This window comes from Typopeltis vanoorti, chromosome 24, assembly GCF_054136105.1.
Source record: "Typopeltis vanoorti isolate ZY-2024b chromosome 24, IOZ_Tvanoo_1.0, whole genome shotgun sequence".
Lineage (NCBI taxonomy): Eukaryota > Metazoa > Arthropoda > Arachnida > Uropygi > Thelyphonidae > Typopeltis > Typopeltis vanoorti.
In genome coordinates, this window is record NC_143572.1 from 78,663,180 (window position 1) to 78,681,022 (window position 17,843).

General features: G+C 36.1%; 1 protein-coding gene across 1 annotated transcript in view; it reads right to left on the bottom strand.

Moving 5' to 3' along the window:
• Nucleotides 1–17,843, bottom strand: part of LOC150093426 (transcription initiation factor TFIID subunit 6-like) — a 162,756-nt gene that overhangs the window by 134,700 nt on the left and 10,213 nt on the right. Inside the window, exon 3 of the mRNA XM_090413591.1 lies at nucleotides 4,461–4,614. Within this exon, the coding sequence (XP_090269717.1) occupies nucleotides 4,461–4,614 (154 nt within the window). The remainder of the gene's footprint in view (nucleotides 1–4,460; nucleotides 4,615–17,843) is intronic.

The following is a 17,843-nucleotide window of genomic DNA, read 5'->3' on the forward strand; positions in this document are numbered from 1 at the left end:
TGAATATAACATTTTGTATTTATTGCTCAGAAATATCTCACCAGTTTTTGTCTTTTTTGTTTCGGTCACCCCTATTATGTCGATCTGGTACTTATCTAATTCCTCAGCTAGCTCCATTTCTTTGCTCAGGCTTCTTATGTTGATAGTACCGATCTTTAACTCTGGTGGTGTTGAGTCGGGGTGTGTTTTTAGATTTGTTCCAGTAGCTGACTTTTCGCTGTTCGCCCTGGTTCCCTGGCAAAAACAACGGGGGCCTTGTTTAACCGGGCGACGCCCCAGTCGGCATGAAATTTTGTCATGTTGTATGATCATTTTTTATTTTGGTTTAACCAATATGAATACAATTTGGTCGGCTGAATCCCAAATTGCCAGCCCATCCTCATTCGTTCAGTATCCAGGTAGATACCCAACAGGGTGCACCATGAGAAGGTGAGGATTGGACATTAGGTCAGAAGCCCTGGTTGGTTCTGCAAAGCCTCTGCATTCCTTTAAAGAAATTTCAGAGAAAAAAAAAATTATCAAAACATATGAGCAATATAATGCCCATACCAGAAGCGTAGCCAGTATAGTTATGGAAGCCAAAATCTGTGTATAAATTATCTATAAAAGCCAAAGGTAATCCCAAGAGTTCTTTATGTGGCAAGTAAAAAGAAGTATTATAGAATAATTCTGATGGTTAGAAAGTGACATACTGTAGTTAAATTATTGATATATCTAAGGACATTGATTACATTCCAAAAGTGAACAAAAAATAAACCTTTTAATTATTGGAATTAATAAAAATTAATATTTTAATACAAATTAATTAATTTTTATTAAAAATTATAATAGCAGCAACAGCAGTTCTAATTTTCTGTTTATTTTTCTTTATGGTTCAGATTGCTGCTTTATTTAAATTTAGGGTGAAGGGTTACCTGTACTATGTACCGAAGTATGATAACCCTGTACATATAAACCAATATCAGGCTCCTTAGAAACATACAGAGATTACAAGAGCCTTTATAGAAATATATAAATGATGGATTATTAAATATTCAAATTCTCAATGGAATTCTCTAATTTTACATTTTTGAAAACCTACCAGTGATCTCAGATTTGTATTAGAACTAAGGAGATGTGAATCAAGTTACTAAGTCCAGATTTTCTTCTCAGTAATATATATAGAAATGCTTTCTTGTTTGCAAAGTTCTACGTGGTTTTTAAAGCTGGATTTAAATTTATTTTAAACTGGATTAAAAAAAAAGTAACATATAAAAGTAAAGAGTGACTGTGTTGATGGGATGGAGAATTGTTATGCTTGTATGGTAATGCACGGAGTATAAGAAATAAAAGGACTGAGTTTGTAGCACTGATTGAATCAGTATGTCCAAAGATAATTGGCATAAGTGAAACTTGGTTGACTGAGAATGATATACTGTCAGGACTTGAAATGGTAGGATATAGAATTTTCCAAAAAGATAGGAAGATCAAGAGAGGTGGGGGAGTATTGTTAATGGTAGCAGAGGTGTTGAGATCAATAGAATAGTATATCTAATAAGATGCTGTTATAGGCGAGGAAATGTGGAGAATATTGATTGTGAAATATTTAGACAAATTAGTTGGACAAGTAAATGGAAGATCATCCTAATGGGAGGTTTTGTGGATTTGGAAAGCAGAGATAGTGTATAGTAACAAGGAGAGTGAATTTGTTGAGTTTCTGCAATATAACTATTTAAAGCAGCACATGATGTGATGAAAGCAACACGAAGTTTATCGGTGTTAGATTTGGTGATATCTTCATAGGATGTGGTTGTGAATGAGGTATCAACACTGTCACCTGTTGGTGAAAGTGATCATGAGGTTCATTGTTAAACTGTATTTGGTCACTCAATTAGATAATTTAAACTGAAATATACTGAGTAGGAGTGAGTTGAATGAATGGTGAAATCAAGCAGACAGTGTTACAAAAGAAGTTGTTATGGAGGAAGTACAAGACAGTTTGTAGTGAACAGATGCATGAAGAATACAAAGTGCAGGCCAGAAAAGTGACAAGCATGGTTAAAAATGAAAAAGTTGAATAAAGTAGATAAATGGAATTTTTCTGCTATGTGGCAAACAAGAGAAAAAATAATTATGGCAGGTTGATGCCGGTGGATAAGGGAATTATTTAACGAACACTTCATCAGTGTATAACATAGTGGTGTGAATTATGATGTAACATGTAGAAGGGAGGCAAGAATTAGGTGAAAGAACTGGAGGTGTATCAAGTGTTGCTCAGATTAGATATTAATAAGGCCGTGGGAATGGATGATATATATCACCATGTATTTTTAAAGAATATGCAAAAGAGTTAGCCATGCCCTTGTTCTGGTTATTTAATGAAAGTCTTGCAGTGGGGAAAATTCCTAAATTGTAGAAAGAAGACAAAATAATATCTCCCCACAAGCATGGTTCGGGAACAGAAGTTTCCCATTATAGACCGGTCTGTATATCTGCAGTTGTGATCAAAGTGTCGGAAAAATTGGTTAGAAATTTTTCCGACATTTTAGCAATCTGCTTATCTTTTATGATAAGGTAGATGAATGTGTTGGATTAAGAAAAATTATATACAGTGATATTCTTGAACTTTGCAAAAGTATTTCATAGATTATCACATGATAAGTTAGTGTACAGGATAAAAATAGATAGTATATTGGTTAGATGGATCAGAGATGGTTCTGTGAACGATACCAACAAGTTGTGTATGATGGAGCCATGTCTCAGGGTTCTGTTTTTGGGCCCCCTACCGTTTAACTTGTTTATTAATTATATTTCACGTGGACTGACTGGGGATCTTCAAATGTTTGCCAATGATGCAAAGTGAGAATTATCAAGGGTAGTGCTGATGTTAATTCTCCACAGGAAGATTTGAATAGACTTTTAGCTTGGACAAATGAGTGGGGGTTGAAGTTTTAATGTTAATAAATGCAAGGTGTTACACTTTGGGATACAGAGATAAAAGGCTACATACTGTATGGATGGAGCTGTACTTCATGAAGTGGATGAGATTTGGAATCTTGGAATGATGGCGGACAGTGGACTGAAGTTCCGAGGGCACATCATATTGCTGCTATGATTAAAAGTACACTGACTAGTTTTCATTGTGATGTGGAAACACTAGAGAGGGTCCAAAGACGAATAACCAAAGTGATATCAGGACTCGGGAGTGTTGGTCATGAAGAGAGTTTGAGAGAATGTGGATTTACAGAGGTTGGTGGTTAGGAGGAAAAGAGGAGATATGATAGAAACCTTCAAGTTAGTTAAAGGATTCTATCAGATTAATATAGAAAAATTATAAAAAGAGTGGATGCTAAGATAGGAAGAATGAGAGGCCATCAGTGGAAGCTGTACAGAGATGCAGTGAAGAAGGGAGTGAGGAGTAGATTTCTTACATGAGAGTTGTTAGTGAGTGGAATGCATTGCCTGAGTGTGTTGTGACTGCAGGTGGTGTAAATAACTTCAAGGCTCATTATGATAGACATGTTGCTTGATGAGTGGGCCTCCCTTCTATTTAAGTCTACAGCAAACAATCTTGGATTCATTTTGCTTTTCCTAACTAGTAAACTTTGTTTTACCTTTAAACTTTGTCAGCCTGTTTCAAAACAGAATGTTTCAAAAAGAAACATTCTGTTTGAAACATTTGTTTTAAACAGAATGGGAGAGGAAAGATTAGCAAATCAAGTATTCTCTGACAGGTTGGCAGGAAAAAGAGACCCAAAGGAAGACCAAGATATAGGTGGATTGATACATAAAAAGTGCCGTAGAAGATGGAAATATAAGATCTGATAATGTTGGAGTCTTGACAGGTAACAGATTGATTTGGAGGAAAATTGTAGATAGGAAATTAGTAATGATGTAAATTTTTCATGTAGTACTATCATATTCTGTACACCCCTTGAGGGTACATGTCAGGAATTTGATGATAATGATGAACATTGTTTTGCCTCCTTGGGTAAAGGATTAAAATCAAGTATATGATTTCTTGGTATCTTTAATAATATAAAATACACACACACACAAAATTAATAAAAGAGAAAAAAAATCCCTAGCCCACTTGAAGTACTAAATGTACTAATTGGTTTACATAAACCTTTTGTGGGTGAGAAACTTCTACAACAGCTTTCATACATAAGTACATCAAAAACCACAGTTCATTAATTAAAAAAAAAAAAAAAAAAAAAAACATTGTCTGCACTGTAGTCATCTCACTTTCCATGGCTTTCTCTTGGATTTCTGGGAAATAGACTTTGAAAAACTAAAGTAAACTGATGTCTTTTCTTTCTTGGTGTAAACAAATGGAAGAATAGAATGCGGGATCAAAATTTTTTAAAATAAATTTCTCTTAAGTTATTTTGAAGGAAAAAAAAATAAAAAATATGATAGAGCTATTTAGTTCTAATGAGATTTCTTATAATATAATTATAGCAATGCAAATTAGTTACCTCTAACTGACACCTCAAGAGGTAATTTTGGCAATGAACTTGTTACTATTTCTCCCAGTTCTAACTCTTTTTCTTCAACAAAATAGAGTTCTCTGCCACCACCACTTGCAAATCTAAATGGAATATATTCTGGATTGTTGAATCCATACAGAGGCTGTAAATACAAAAACACAAATCAAATTTAAACTAAATACATTATTAAAGCACAAAAAAGGTATGTGTGTGTATTATGTATCAAAATATTATTATCAAAGTGATACCTCAAATCCATGATGAACTCTTTGCAGGAATGCACTCGCCATACACAACTCATCATCTAAACTACTTAATCCCCCCATCGGAACTATGTCACTATCCGCCATCTACACACACACACACACACACACACACACACACACACACACACACACACACACACACACAGAATACCATCTACTGCCCATTAACAGTATTTCTGTGTTAATTGCATGCATTCTCTAGCCAATTTGCCTATATGCAAGATGTAAAACATGAGCTCTGGGAGTAAAAAACCCTCCTACTCCTAAATCAGCTAACTCACCATCAACTAAAAAAGCCCACATAAAGATTCTTGTCATGATCAGAATCAAATTTAGGTCTTTTTTTAATCAAAGTACATAATGTCCCATTGTTCTTCAAATTATACTGCAGGGAGATATTTAATAAATGCATATTCATCATCATCATACGTATCAAGGATTTAGGCCTAGCATGGCCTTAGAAGTCATCATTGTATCGTTTAAGAGGACGTCCTGGTTTTCTTTTTCCTAATGGCTTGTACTTTAAGGCTTGTTTTGGTACTCTTCCTGTTTTCATTCTTTGAACGTGTTCCATCCATTTATGTTTATATTTTTTAATTTTTTCTATTACTGGTTCTTGGTTTAATTCTTTCATAATATCTTCGTTTCTTTTGTGATCAAATAGGGTATACTTTGCAGTTTTTCTCATAAACTTCATTTCTGCTATTGTTAATCGTTGTTTGTCTTTTTGTTTTATTGTCCAGATTTCGCTTCCATACATTAAGACCGGTAAGGCTAATGTATTGTATACTTTTAGTCTGGTTTGTTTGTGAACTAGATTTGGTTTAAATATAGAGTTAATTACACCTGTTATTTTTAAACATTTTGCAATTTTTATTTATATCTTTTTCATTTTCATATGTGATCATACATCCTAGGTAGTTAAATGAATTCACCTGTTCTAAGATCTTGTTATCTATTACTATTTTAGTTCTTGCTGGATCTTGTCCTTTGAAGGCCATAGGTTTTGATTTTTCCGCTGATATTATCATACCATAATCTTTGGATATCTCATTTAGATTTAAAATAGCTTTCTGTAAATTATCTTCAGAATTTGTAATTATTATTTGGTCGTCTGCAAAGAGGAGAGTGTTTAAGTTAACTGTAGGTGAAAGTTTAATTCCTTGATGTAAATTTTTACTCCATTTTATTATTATTTCATTTAAGTAGATATTAAAAAGAGTTGCTGAGAGGGGACATCCCTGTCGGACCCCTTGGTTTATCTCTCTTGTATATGATAGCTCATGATTTAATCTTATTTGTATTTGATTATTTTCATATATACTTGTGATAGCTTTTAGGATATTATTTGGTATTTGTCTTTCTTTTAATATGTTAAATAATGTTTCTTTTAACTTTGTCAAATGCTTTTTCAAAGTCAATAAATGCAATATGTGTTTCTAAATTATATTCTCTTCTTTTCTCTATTATTAATTTTAGGCAAAAGTCTGGGTCTATACATGATCGTCCTTTTCTAAATCCATTCTGTACCTCTAGAATAAAGTTTTCAGAATATTTCATTAGTTTGTTATTTAAGATTCTGCTATATATTTTGTAACAGGAATTTAGTATACTGATACCTCTATAGTTTTTAGGGTCATCTCTATTACCTTTCTTAAAGTTAGGAATCACAATTGCTTTTTTCCATTCTATTGGGGGGATACCAGTTGAGTAAATTTTATTTAAAAATAATAAGAGTCTTTCTTTGAATCTTGTTCCTGCGTATTTATATAGTTCTGAACCTAGCTTATCTTCTGCAGGTGATTTTCCGATTAATAATTGTGATTAATAAATGCATATTAAATCTCATATATAAATACAATAATAAATTCATTGTTTTCATTTGTTCAGTAAATAAAATGGCTACTATTTCAAGTTTTAAAATATCTTCATAATATCCTCAGAAAGGACGTTGTGATGCCATTAAACAAGTTTCTAGTCAAGTAGTCTTGAACTATGGCTCACAACTTTACTCATCATGGTTTTTAATAGTCAAGAAAATTGAGGGTATTCAGAGAAGACTAAGTGTGTAGAGGATTATATCATGAATTTATTTAACAAGAGACGGAGATTAACTGAAGTTTATAGATTAGTTCAGGATATATATAAAATAGCAGGAGTTGGTTACAGACGTGGCTGGACAAGGAAGGACAGAATTGCAATCATGGAAGTCTAATATAAAAACAATCGACTAGCAGTTCAAAGAATCTACAAAGATTCAGGTTCAATGGACACTATGGTAAAAAAAAAACTCAATCTCAGTTCTCGAGGGAATCCTATATATAAATCAAACAGCAACTGTGGCAATTAACAGTACAGACTACACCGGTGTTAATAACATTGTGATTACTGCTGGAGTGTTGGATGTTAGTGATATGGAGCAATGAACTGCACTATGTCCTTTTCCAATATGTGGATATAGCAGATGCCTGGAAATTAATACCTTATGTCTAAATGCCTCAACTAAATTGAGGTTTATGGGTATGTAGTATCTAAGATTATAATGTCAAAGGTTACCAGACTTGGAATCTCCTTTACATGATCTGCTTTGGCTAAGATTTCTTTGACTTATATCCTGTGGCACTAACAACAGCGCCAAACAACGTTACCTCTGGGATTTCTATGTTTCTTTTCCTTAGTCTGATTACTGGCTTCTGCTCTGACAATATAACTGAAATAAGAGCCTTCATTCCCCACACTATTTAAAATATCCTGACCATTATCCAAGCCCTTTCAATGACTCAAAGTTAAAAACTTCAGCTTCTCACATAAACTTATAAAATGTTCCATAATGATTATAAAAAAGAGTCATCAAATCTAAAACAGACTTTATAAGAGCCAAATGCATTAAGTTTATCTCTTGCTCAGTGGCAGTCAAGCTTTGTGGTCCCTTCCCAAGGCAAAAACTTCTCCCCTACTGCATTTCTCTTTCTCTCATCCTAGTGGAAGAATAAATACATCTCCTAAAGATAAAGGAGACCTCTTCTCCAATGTGTGTTTAGATGACCAAGGCAAATCTCCACATGGAATAATTTCCAGCCATCCTCAACATCTCTTATCTTTTGACAGAAGGATATCAGAAAAATACTTAAGAACCTTGAACTAATAAGTCCTCCAGCCCAAATGTCATCCCTGCAGTTGTACTAAGAGGTTATGCTCTAGAAGTAACATCTACCTTGTATCGCCTTTACAAACTATCATGCTCATCTGGCCTTCTATCCAAAAGCATGGAAATAAGCTTCCCCTCATCTTGATTTTATCATCCAAGCTGGAGTATCTAAAGCTCTGTGCTTCTGCCAAAACTCTTCCTTCTATACATCAATGATCTTCTCAAACTAATATACATACATACATATATCTTCAAGGCCCACCTTTCCTAATTGGGTTGTGGGGGCAACAGTTGCAAGAGAAACTTCCAATGGTCACGATCCTCTGCCACCAAGCTCAGGTGTTCTGGTGGTATTCCCAAACGTGTCCACCCAAGCTTTTGGATATAATCTATCCAGCGAGTCCATGGCCTTCCACGTAGCCTCCTATGTTAAATTGTGAATGAAACTATGTTGTGTAATTTATTTTTTTCATTCACATTTAACATTGCTTATTATGTATTAATCATAATTTGTATAAGGATTATTTATTGTTCCTTAATTATGGATTACTATTTAAATATTTATTCTAAACTTAACCTACTATTAATTTATTAAATAATAATATGTGTAGAAATTTATGATATATGTAATGAAAGAGCTGATTAAGTAGCTCAAATATTCTGTTTATTCTTATTTGTGAAAATTTAACATTATGTAATCACTTATGTAAGAGTAGAGCGTTGTATTACATTAGCGAAATGTTTACGTTCATGCGTTGTCATGGAGACGCATGAAATAAACAAGCATGAGTCGAAGAGTGCGTGACCTTGGAACGAGAAAGGAGAAAGGAGGCAATAAGAATTTTAATGAGAAAAAAGAAAAGTGTTTTGCGGAGCCTGAAGGAAAGTAGGATATAAGCAAGGAAGTGAAAGAAAGATTATAAATTCTTTAGGGCAGAAATTCAAGAGCATAGTATTTAGAAGTGAGCAAAAAACGCAGTGAATCTTATACTCAGCTGCAAGTGAAATCAGCTGTGGTTATAGAGGAAAATTAATGCCGTATCCGGATAAATAAAGAAGTGGACATTCAATGAAAAATTCTGATTAGTTTCAGTTAGTCTAGGATTGCGTCTTAATTCTATGTTGCCCTGAAAAGAATTATAATGAATTTAACTAGTTGCAGGAAAATAAACAAGAAAGGATATCAGTACCTTATTGCTGTTGTTTAGAGTAGTGAAGCGCGATTAACAGTAGTTCAGTTAAAGCGTTGGAGAATTTTATTTAATGTGTTCCGCTAGCTCAAATGAGTTAATTCATAAGTGTGCTCGCAATAAATTGATGTATTGAAGATTGTATCTGGTAAGAGTAGTCATACATGTTCATTCATTCTAACATTAACTATAGCGTATTTTAGAAGTTCAAGGTCCGAAATAAGATTGCTTGGAATATTGTCTACCTTGATTAGTGCCTGCTGTGAATTTAAACATTAAGTACAACTGATAGATGTGTGCAGACTGATCAAATGAGAAGTTTTGTTTTATTAACTTGAATTAAGAAAATTTATAATTTTGAAGCAGTGAATTGTATGTTAAAGTTTAGAACATTGAATTGGAATGAGTGACTTAGCAAGATATATTAAATTATTTGTATTGTTTCATTTAAAAGTAGAATTCATGTATTTGCTATATATCATATATTAAATGTTTTAATTTGTTAATCTAAATATTGTGTTTGCCTGAATTCCCTTTTATTGCACCGTTCATAAAAAAATTCGAATCTTGCGGGTGCCCCAAGTAGAATGATAAATAATTCGGCCTAATGAGAAGACTGCTAACCTAATTAAGAATTGATCCTACTGTTTTATATAGACTAATCTAAAAATAGGGTGGCGCAGTATAATTATAAATTTCCCTACTTTTGGATCGGTGATCAATTTGCAATTAGTTGTTATATTGATAAGAGTGACTTGAACCAAGATGGCAGATTTAGAACATAACATGAAAATAGAACGTCACGACACCACCCTCTGGCTTGGCAAAGAGGGCCTGCTGAGAGCCTCTCTTGTGGCATTCTGACCAGGTGCCCGTACCAACATAACTGTGATCTCTCAACACGGAGAAGCAGTGGCCGAGTACTGAGGGTTTCCCGAATTGCAGAGCTTCTGACTCTGTCAAGTCTTGTCAGCCCCGCAACCCCTCGAAGGAACCTCGTTTTAGCCGCTTAGATTCATGTCCGCATTCTTTCGAGCATTACTCAACTCTCATGACCATAGGTGATGATGGGGAGATAGACTGTATCGAAGACAGCCAGCTTTGCCTTCTGGCTTAACTCCCACTTCAATACTACCGAATGGCCAAGCTCCCACAATATTGAGCTTGCTAAGCCAATTCGAGTATCTAGCTCTACGTCCCATTTTCCATCATTCATGAATATGGACCCAAGGTATTTAAACTTCTCCACCTGCTTCATTGGGACTCCACTTACATGTAGAGTGCACTGGGATGGTTGTCTTGAGACCATAAATGTTTCAGTTTTGGCCACACTGATCTTCATTCCAGCGTCTGCACAAACAGCTACAAACCTATCCAGGGTCTGCTGGAGGTCATCTGTGGAAGAGCTAAACAGAACTAGGTCATCTGCAAAAAGCAGACATCCAATGCTACATCTTCCAATTCTGACGCACTCACTGCCTCGGCTGTGCCTATCAATCCAGTTCAAAAATATTATGAAAAGGAGGGGTGACAGAACACACCGTTGGTGGAGGCCAACAGAGACTGTGAAAGGTTCAAACTTTTTGCTATTTACAAAACTCTGGGCATTCATACAAGGACTTGATGGCAGCTAATAGTTGGCCATCCACTCCATACTCCTGTACTACTTGCCAAAGCTTATCCTGAGGAACCCGGTCATATGCCTTCTCCAAGTCCACAAAACATGTGTAGACATTCTCGGCATATTCCCAAGATTTCTCAAAGACCTGCCTTAAAGTGAAGATTTGGTCAGTTGTGCTTCTACCATCCAAACTAACATCCAATCTTAAAAATTCTTCCTCCTCTACATCAATGATCTTCTCAAACTACCAATCTTAGCCATTGCTCTGTTGATGTCAGTGCATTCCTCATTTACAAAACCTTGCTGTGGCAAATGACCCAAGCTTCAAGATCTTTTTGCCATTCTCAAGTGGGTTGATGATAACATAGAGCACTGTTTCTCAACCTGTCGTCAGTGGACCACAGGTGGTCTGCAGGCAGACTTTAATTAATTAAATAAATATATATTTTTTAATTATCCAAACAAAACAAATTAAAATTGAATAAGTAAGTAAAAATTATTGAATTCAAATGGAGACAAAAAAAAAACAACAAATAGCGTCAGAATGTTCAAAGGCAGAAGCAATAAAACTATATTGTTTTTCGCTTCACCCCTCTTTTATTATTTGTAATTCAGCTGCTAAATTTGTAGCTGCAGAATGAAGAATAATAAAAGAGGGGTAAAGTGAAAAACAATATAGTTTTATTGCTTCCACCTTCCCTTGCTGTTTTGTCAAATTTGAAGTGAACATGTGTTATCTACATTTCAAACTATAGCTTGTTGTGTATTGATTTTTATTATTGAAGGTTTCCTTCAACCAAGACTCAGTATATCTTCAGAAGTGCTAAGTGATACTTGAGCAAAGTGTGTCGTGAGTTAACCCCAGTATTTATATATTTATATATTTTTGGGAAACGTTTTTTTAATAACGGAAAATACTTAGAACTAGGACTTTGAAATGAAGAGCAAATTAAACAGGTGATACTAACCCTAATTGTAATATACATTGTAATGGCCATCTGATACTATTAAAGTAGAAGAAACAAGCAGTTCAAAGAAAAAATACAGCAGGAAATATAACAGTTCATATTTGGAATTCGGGTTTACTTGGTGTGGAGATGAAAGTGAACAGAAACCTCAATGTGTTTTGTGATATGAAGTGTTGTCGAACGAGTGCATGAAACCTGCGAAACTCCGACGACATTTAGAAACTAAACAATGTAATGTGAAAAATAAGCCAACTGAATTTTTTCAGCGACGCTCAGGTACATTAAATCATGGGAAAGATATAATTTCAGCCATGGGTTCCATTAATAGCAAAGCACTGGAAGCATCCTATCTCTTAAGTTTGTGCATAGCGAAAACAGGGAAACCTTATTCTATCGGGGAAAATTTATAACTTCCAGCTATAAAAGATGTGGTAAAAACTATGTTCAGCAACAAGTTACTAAAAGATGTTGATTTGATTCCTCTTTCAAATGACACTGTCGGTCGCAGAATTAATGATATGGCAGGTTACAAATAGACGAGAGTACTGATGTTACAAATGATGCACAGTTAATATGCTATATGCAGCATGATAACAACATTCATGATGATATTCTGTTTTGTAGAATTTTGTCATCCCGAACAACTGGAGAAGAAATATTTCACACTCTCAATAATTACATCATACACAAAGGGATCCAGTGGGAAAAATGTATAGGCTTCTGTTCGGATGGAGCTTGCGCTCTTACAGGCAGGCATAGTTGATTGTTGTTTCTATGATCAAGGAAGTGGCTCCGGATATGAATCGGGTATATTGTTTCATACATAGGGAAGCGTTAGCCTCCAAAGGAATGCCACCAGAATTAAAAACTGTGCTATACAATGCTGTCAAGCTGGTTAATTTTATTAAAGCTCAACAGTTAAAGAACAGGTTTTTTCAGTACTCTGCGATGAAATGGGCAGCGAATATACACAACTTTTGCTTCATTCTGTAATTTGCTGGCTTTCCAGGGGGAAAGTACTAACAGGGTTATTTCAATTAAGGCATGAAATTTTTTATTATTTGTAAATGAACGTAATTCTGATTTTGCATCATTCCTTGTTGACGAATCATGGTTATCAATACTATCCTATCTTTCAGACATTTTTTCGAAATTAAATAAACTAAATCTCTCCCTTCAGGGAAATTTTTTTAACTGTTCTTGATGCCTACGACAAAATAAAGCCATTCAAGAAAAAACTGGTTTTATGGATTAATTATGTAAAAGACAGACAATTTGCACATTTTCCAACATTGGAATCCTTTTTAGTGGAAAATGATATTTTTGTTCATTCCGAGTTTGTGGAAAGGATTTGTGACCACCTCAAAAATCTGAAACGGAATTTTGAAACATATTTTCCGAATGGTGTCGAGGCTAGCTGGTGAACGGACGTGCTATCGGAGAGCTCCTGAGAGATTTGTGTTTTTTGTTGATTTATTGATGTTTTGGATTCAATTTAATGGACTTAAGTGTGTAATTTTGGTATATTATTGGAGCTTTATTAGCGTGGTTAGTGTACTAAAGTGTTTTATAACATAATCTATGTCGGGAAGTCGCCGCTAGATGAATTCGTAATGTGTAGTGTTCGTGCAAGCTCCAGATAAGATAAGTATCATTTTCAGTTATCGATACAAATTACTTAATATTGTGTAGTTTTGTTTTGTTTGCCTTGCGTATTTTAGTGCGTCTATTTTTGGTGTGTTATAACGTATAATTTGACAAAACACGTTGCAAATAAGTATGGCACCTGTGCGAAGGAAAATGGCGGCCAGTAATGAAGGTTCGCCATCGTTATCAAAGAATGGTAGCATAAAAGAAATGAGTCAGTGTACTAGCTGTGAAATGTACGCTTTGCGGAGTGCAGTCGGAGTGTGGTTAGATGATAATAAAGGATTGAATGTGTGTAGAAAATGTAGGGAGAATGAGGAATTGAAGTGTATTTCGGATCGTGAGTGTGATATTTTTGTCAACCTTCAGAATGAAGGAAATAGGGATATGACAAGAAACGGCAAGGTTGTACATGAAAATTGTGAGAGTGTGAATGTAGAAAGTGTGAATGATAGTATAAATGGTTTCTCAGAGAACAAAAAAGATGAGATAGATGCATTGAGTGAGATCGCGTTGTTGAATAGTGCGATAGAAAGAGCAAAACAGCAGCTAGAGTGCATGAACAAAAGTCGACTGAATGAACCAACCAATAATAAAAGGTATGACAGGAAAAATAGACGTATGAATGTGAACATGAACAAAATGAAGGACAGAATGCTGTATGGAGACTCGTTAGTACGAGGTGTGTTAGTAGAGGATTTGACAAAATCGTACCAACCTGGTGCGACCATAAAGGACGTAACTGAGTCTATTAGAGAGCAAAAGGAAAGGGTGAAAGAAATTATTGTTGTGGCAAGTACGAATGATTTGAAAGGAGATAAAATGGAAATGATAGAAGACCTGAATGAATTGTTTGAGGTAGCAAAAGAAAAGAGTGAGAGAGTTAGAATGATTAGTCTTTTGCCACGGTATGACAGTGAAATGTTTAAAAGGAGGGCTATAATTGCGAATGACTTATGCGTGGGTTATGTATGACGAGTGATGTGGAATTTGTGGATGTGTGGAGTGAGTTTGATGGGCGAAAGGATCTATATAAGATGGATGGCTTGCATTTGAATGGTTACGGTGTAAGAAGACTTGAGAAAATGTTGCTGAATGTAGTGGATGTGCAAATTCAGGGAAACTAGATTTGTTAAGGGGGGGGGGGGAGTAGAGATACAGTCCTTATGGAGGCAGTTGAATGTAAGAATGAATATAATATGCCAGAGCAAATAAGGACAACAAATCTGGGTGGGATAGTTAATATAAGGCATCAAGGTAGGGTTGGGGCTAATGGGGGTCTTAAATTCATGTACACTAATACTAGGAGTATTAGGAACAAGAAGGAAGAGTTTTTGACCATGATTGGCACTTCCAGACCACAGGTTATAGGTATCAGTGAAACATGGCTGACTGTAGATGATATAACTAGTGGGATTGAATGTGATGGTTATAGTGTGTTCAGGAATGACAGAGAGAATAAAATGGGGGGAGGAGTATTGTTGATGATAGCTGATGAGCTCCAGCTAAGGAGAATAGAAGTTGAATTGCAGGATAGAGAAAAGAGCACATTTGAGGCCATTTGGTGTGAGATTGTGGCTAGCAGAACTAAATATACAATTGGGTGCTGCTATAGACCAGGTGATGGAAAAGATGGTGGTGACAGTATGCACAAGCAAATAGAAGAAATGGGTGGAAGGAGGGTGATTATTATGCTAGATTTCAACTATGGTCGCATTGATTGGAGTGAGGAGAGGACACACGGGAGGAAGGAACTGGATTTTATGCGGTTATTAAGGGATAACTATCTGCGACAGCATGTAATGGAAAATACTAGGGGTCAGAGAGTGCTTGACCTAGTAATTACATCTGAGGATTTGGCTGTAACAAATATGACCACATTGCCACCAATCGGTGAGAGTGATCATAGGGTCTTAACTTGGGAGGTGGCTAAAGGTGTAGAATTTTCAATTAAAACAGGGTACATGTGGAATTATCGGGCTGGAAAGTATGACAAGCTTAGGAGTTTGATTGGTTCAGTGCCATGGCATGTACAACTGCAAGGACTAGAAGTTGATAGTGCATGGGAGGTAGTTAAGAAGTGCTTGCATGAAGCAATGGCTGACTGTATACCTAGAGTCCGAATAATAAATCAAGTAGGGGTTAAATGGATGAATAACACCATTAAACTTGAGTTGCAAAAAAAGAAACAACTATGGAGGGAATTTAAGGAGAAGGGTGACCGGCAAGCACATGAACGGTATAAAGCGCAGGCCAGAAGGGTGACGAGTGTGGTAAGAAAAGCAAAAAAGGATTACGAAAGAACATTGGCCATGCAGGCTAAAGAGAATCCTAAACAGTTTTTTAGATATGTAGCAAGTAAAAGGAAAAATGTACATGGCAGATTGATTTTAAAGAATGCTGATGGTAGGGAGGTAACTGAATCAGTTGAGATAGTTGAGTTACTGAGTGAGCACTTTGCAAAAGTATATCATCCAGGTGGTGACATTGCAGAAACGAATAAACCAGTAGATTATACGGGAATTGTGGTTAATGAAGTGGAGGTGAGTAGTCTAGTGCATAACCTCAATGTCAATACATCTGTGGGATTGGATGGTATACCAGCTCGTGTTGTACGAGAAGCAGCTAAAGAATTGTCAGTACCCTTGACCATTTTGTTTAATTTGAGTCTCGGGTCTGGGTTAGTCCTGAGCGGGTGGAAAGAGGGGAAAATAGTTCCACTGCATAAAGGTGGTTCCAAGACTGCTGTTGTAAATTACCGACCGATTAGCATATCAGGAATCACTGTCAAGGTCTTAGAGAAATTAGTCAAGAAAAGAATACAGGATTGGATAGATGAAAATGGGATATTGTATGGGGGACAACATGGTTTTGTGAAGGGTAGATCATGCCTCAGTAACTTGCTCACGTTTTATAGCACAGTGACGGCTGAACTGGATAGGGGTAATGGGTTTACAGTGATACTACTGGACCTTGCCAAGGCCTTTGATAGGATACCACATGGAACCCTAATCAGTAAACTGGAGCAGATGGGTATAGATATAGGGTTGGTGAGATGGATAAGAGGGTGGTTGAAGGAGAGATATCAAAGAGTGGTTTATTCAGGAGTGGAGTCTAAAAGACGTCTTGTGACTAGTGGAGTGCCACAGGGCTCTGTTCTTGGACCACTGCTTTTCAATTTGTTCATCAATGATATTGGAAAGGATCTGAGAGGAAGTGTTCACCTGTTTGCTGATGATGCAAAGTTGGGTAGAGCAATTGTGAGTGCACAATATGTCAAAATTTTACAGGATGATTTGGATAGTTTGGAGGACTGGGCTAGGAAAAATGGATGTCAATTTAATGTGGCAAAGTGTAAGGTTATGCACTTTGGGGTGAAGAGAATAGCAGCAGTATATCGCATTGGTGTAACCATACTCCAGGAGATTGATGAGGCCAGGGATTTGGGAGTGTTGGTGGATAGGGAGTTGAAGTTTAGGGGGCACATTGCAAAAGTAACTAAAACAGCTCACCAAATCACTTGGCTTCTGAAAAATACTTTAACATGCAGAGATGAACAAGTTGTTGTTCCTCTGTATCGAGCCTTGATAAGACCCCATCTGGACTTCTGTGCCCAGCTATGGGCACCAGGGTTTCTTAGTGATGGGGAGGAAGTGGAGAGGGTCCAGAGACTAGTGACCAAGATGATAGCAGGTCTGTGGAATGAACCTTATGAGAATAGGTTGAAGATTTGTGGGTTGCAGAAATTGGACGATAAGCGAAGGAGGGGTGATATGATTGAGACATTCAAATTACTGAAGGGTTTTTATAAGATTGATCCAGAAGATATTTTTGAAAATATAACTGGTGGTGGGAGGACTAGGGGCCATGCATGGAAGCTGGGCAAGAGCGTGGTTGACAAGGGTGTTAGAGCTAGGTTCTTTACTTGGAGAGTGGTAAATGAGTGGAATAAGCTTCCAGAGTCTGTTGTGGGTGTTACGACCGTGAATGAGTTCAAGGCAAGGTATGATAGATACTGTGTGAATGTTGAATAGTTGTTCTTGAAATGATGTTAGGGCCTCCCTCGATGAGTCTGTCGACTCCTTGGAGTTTTCCGGAACAATAATAATAATAATAATAATGATAATAATAACTTTTATAAAAAATTTCTGTGGGTTTGTGATCCATCTCAGGCTCGCAGTTACGAGAACGACCTTTCGTTATCGAAAAAGGAACAGTTAATTAAGCTTTCAAGTGACAGTGGACTTAAAATGCAATTCCGTGATCTTGGTTTTGCTCGATTTTGGATCTCGTCTTCAGTGAGAAGTGATTTTCTGGAATTATCTGAAGCATTGAAAATCATTCTACAGTTTTCTACAACCTATATTCGCGAGAAAGGATTTTCATTGCTCCTTCAAATAAAAACAAAATACAGAAATCGTCTTAGTGTGTGTGCCGATCTTCGACTGAAGTTGACCAATATTGAGCCAGATATCCAGCAACTCTGCAAGGGCCAAGAAGCTCAACCATCTCAAAATTTATTATTTATTAT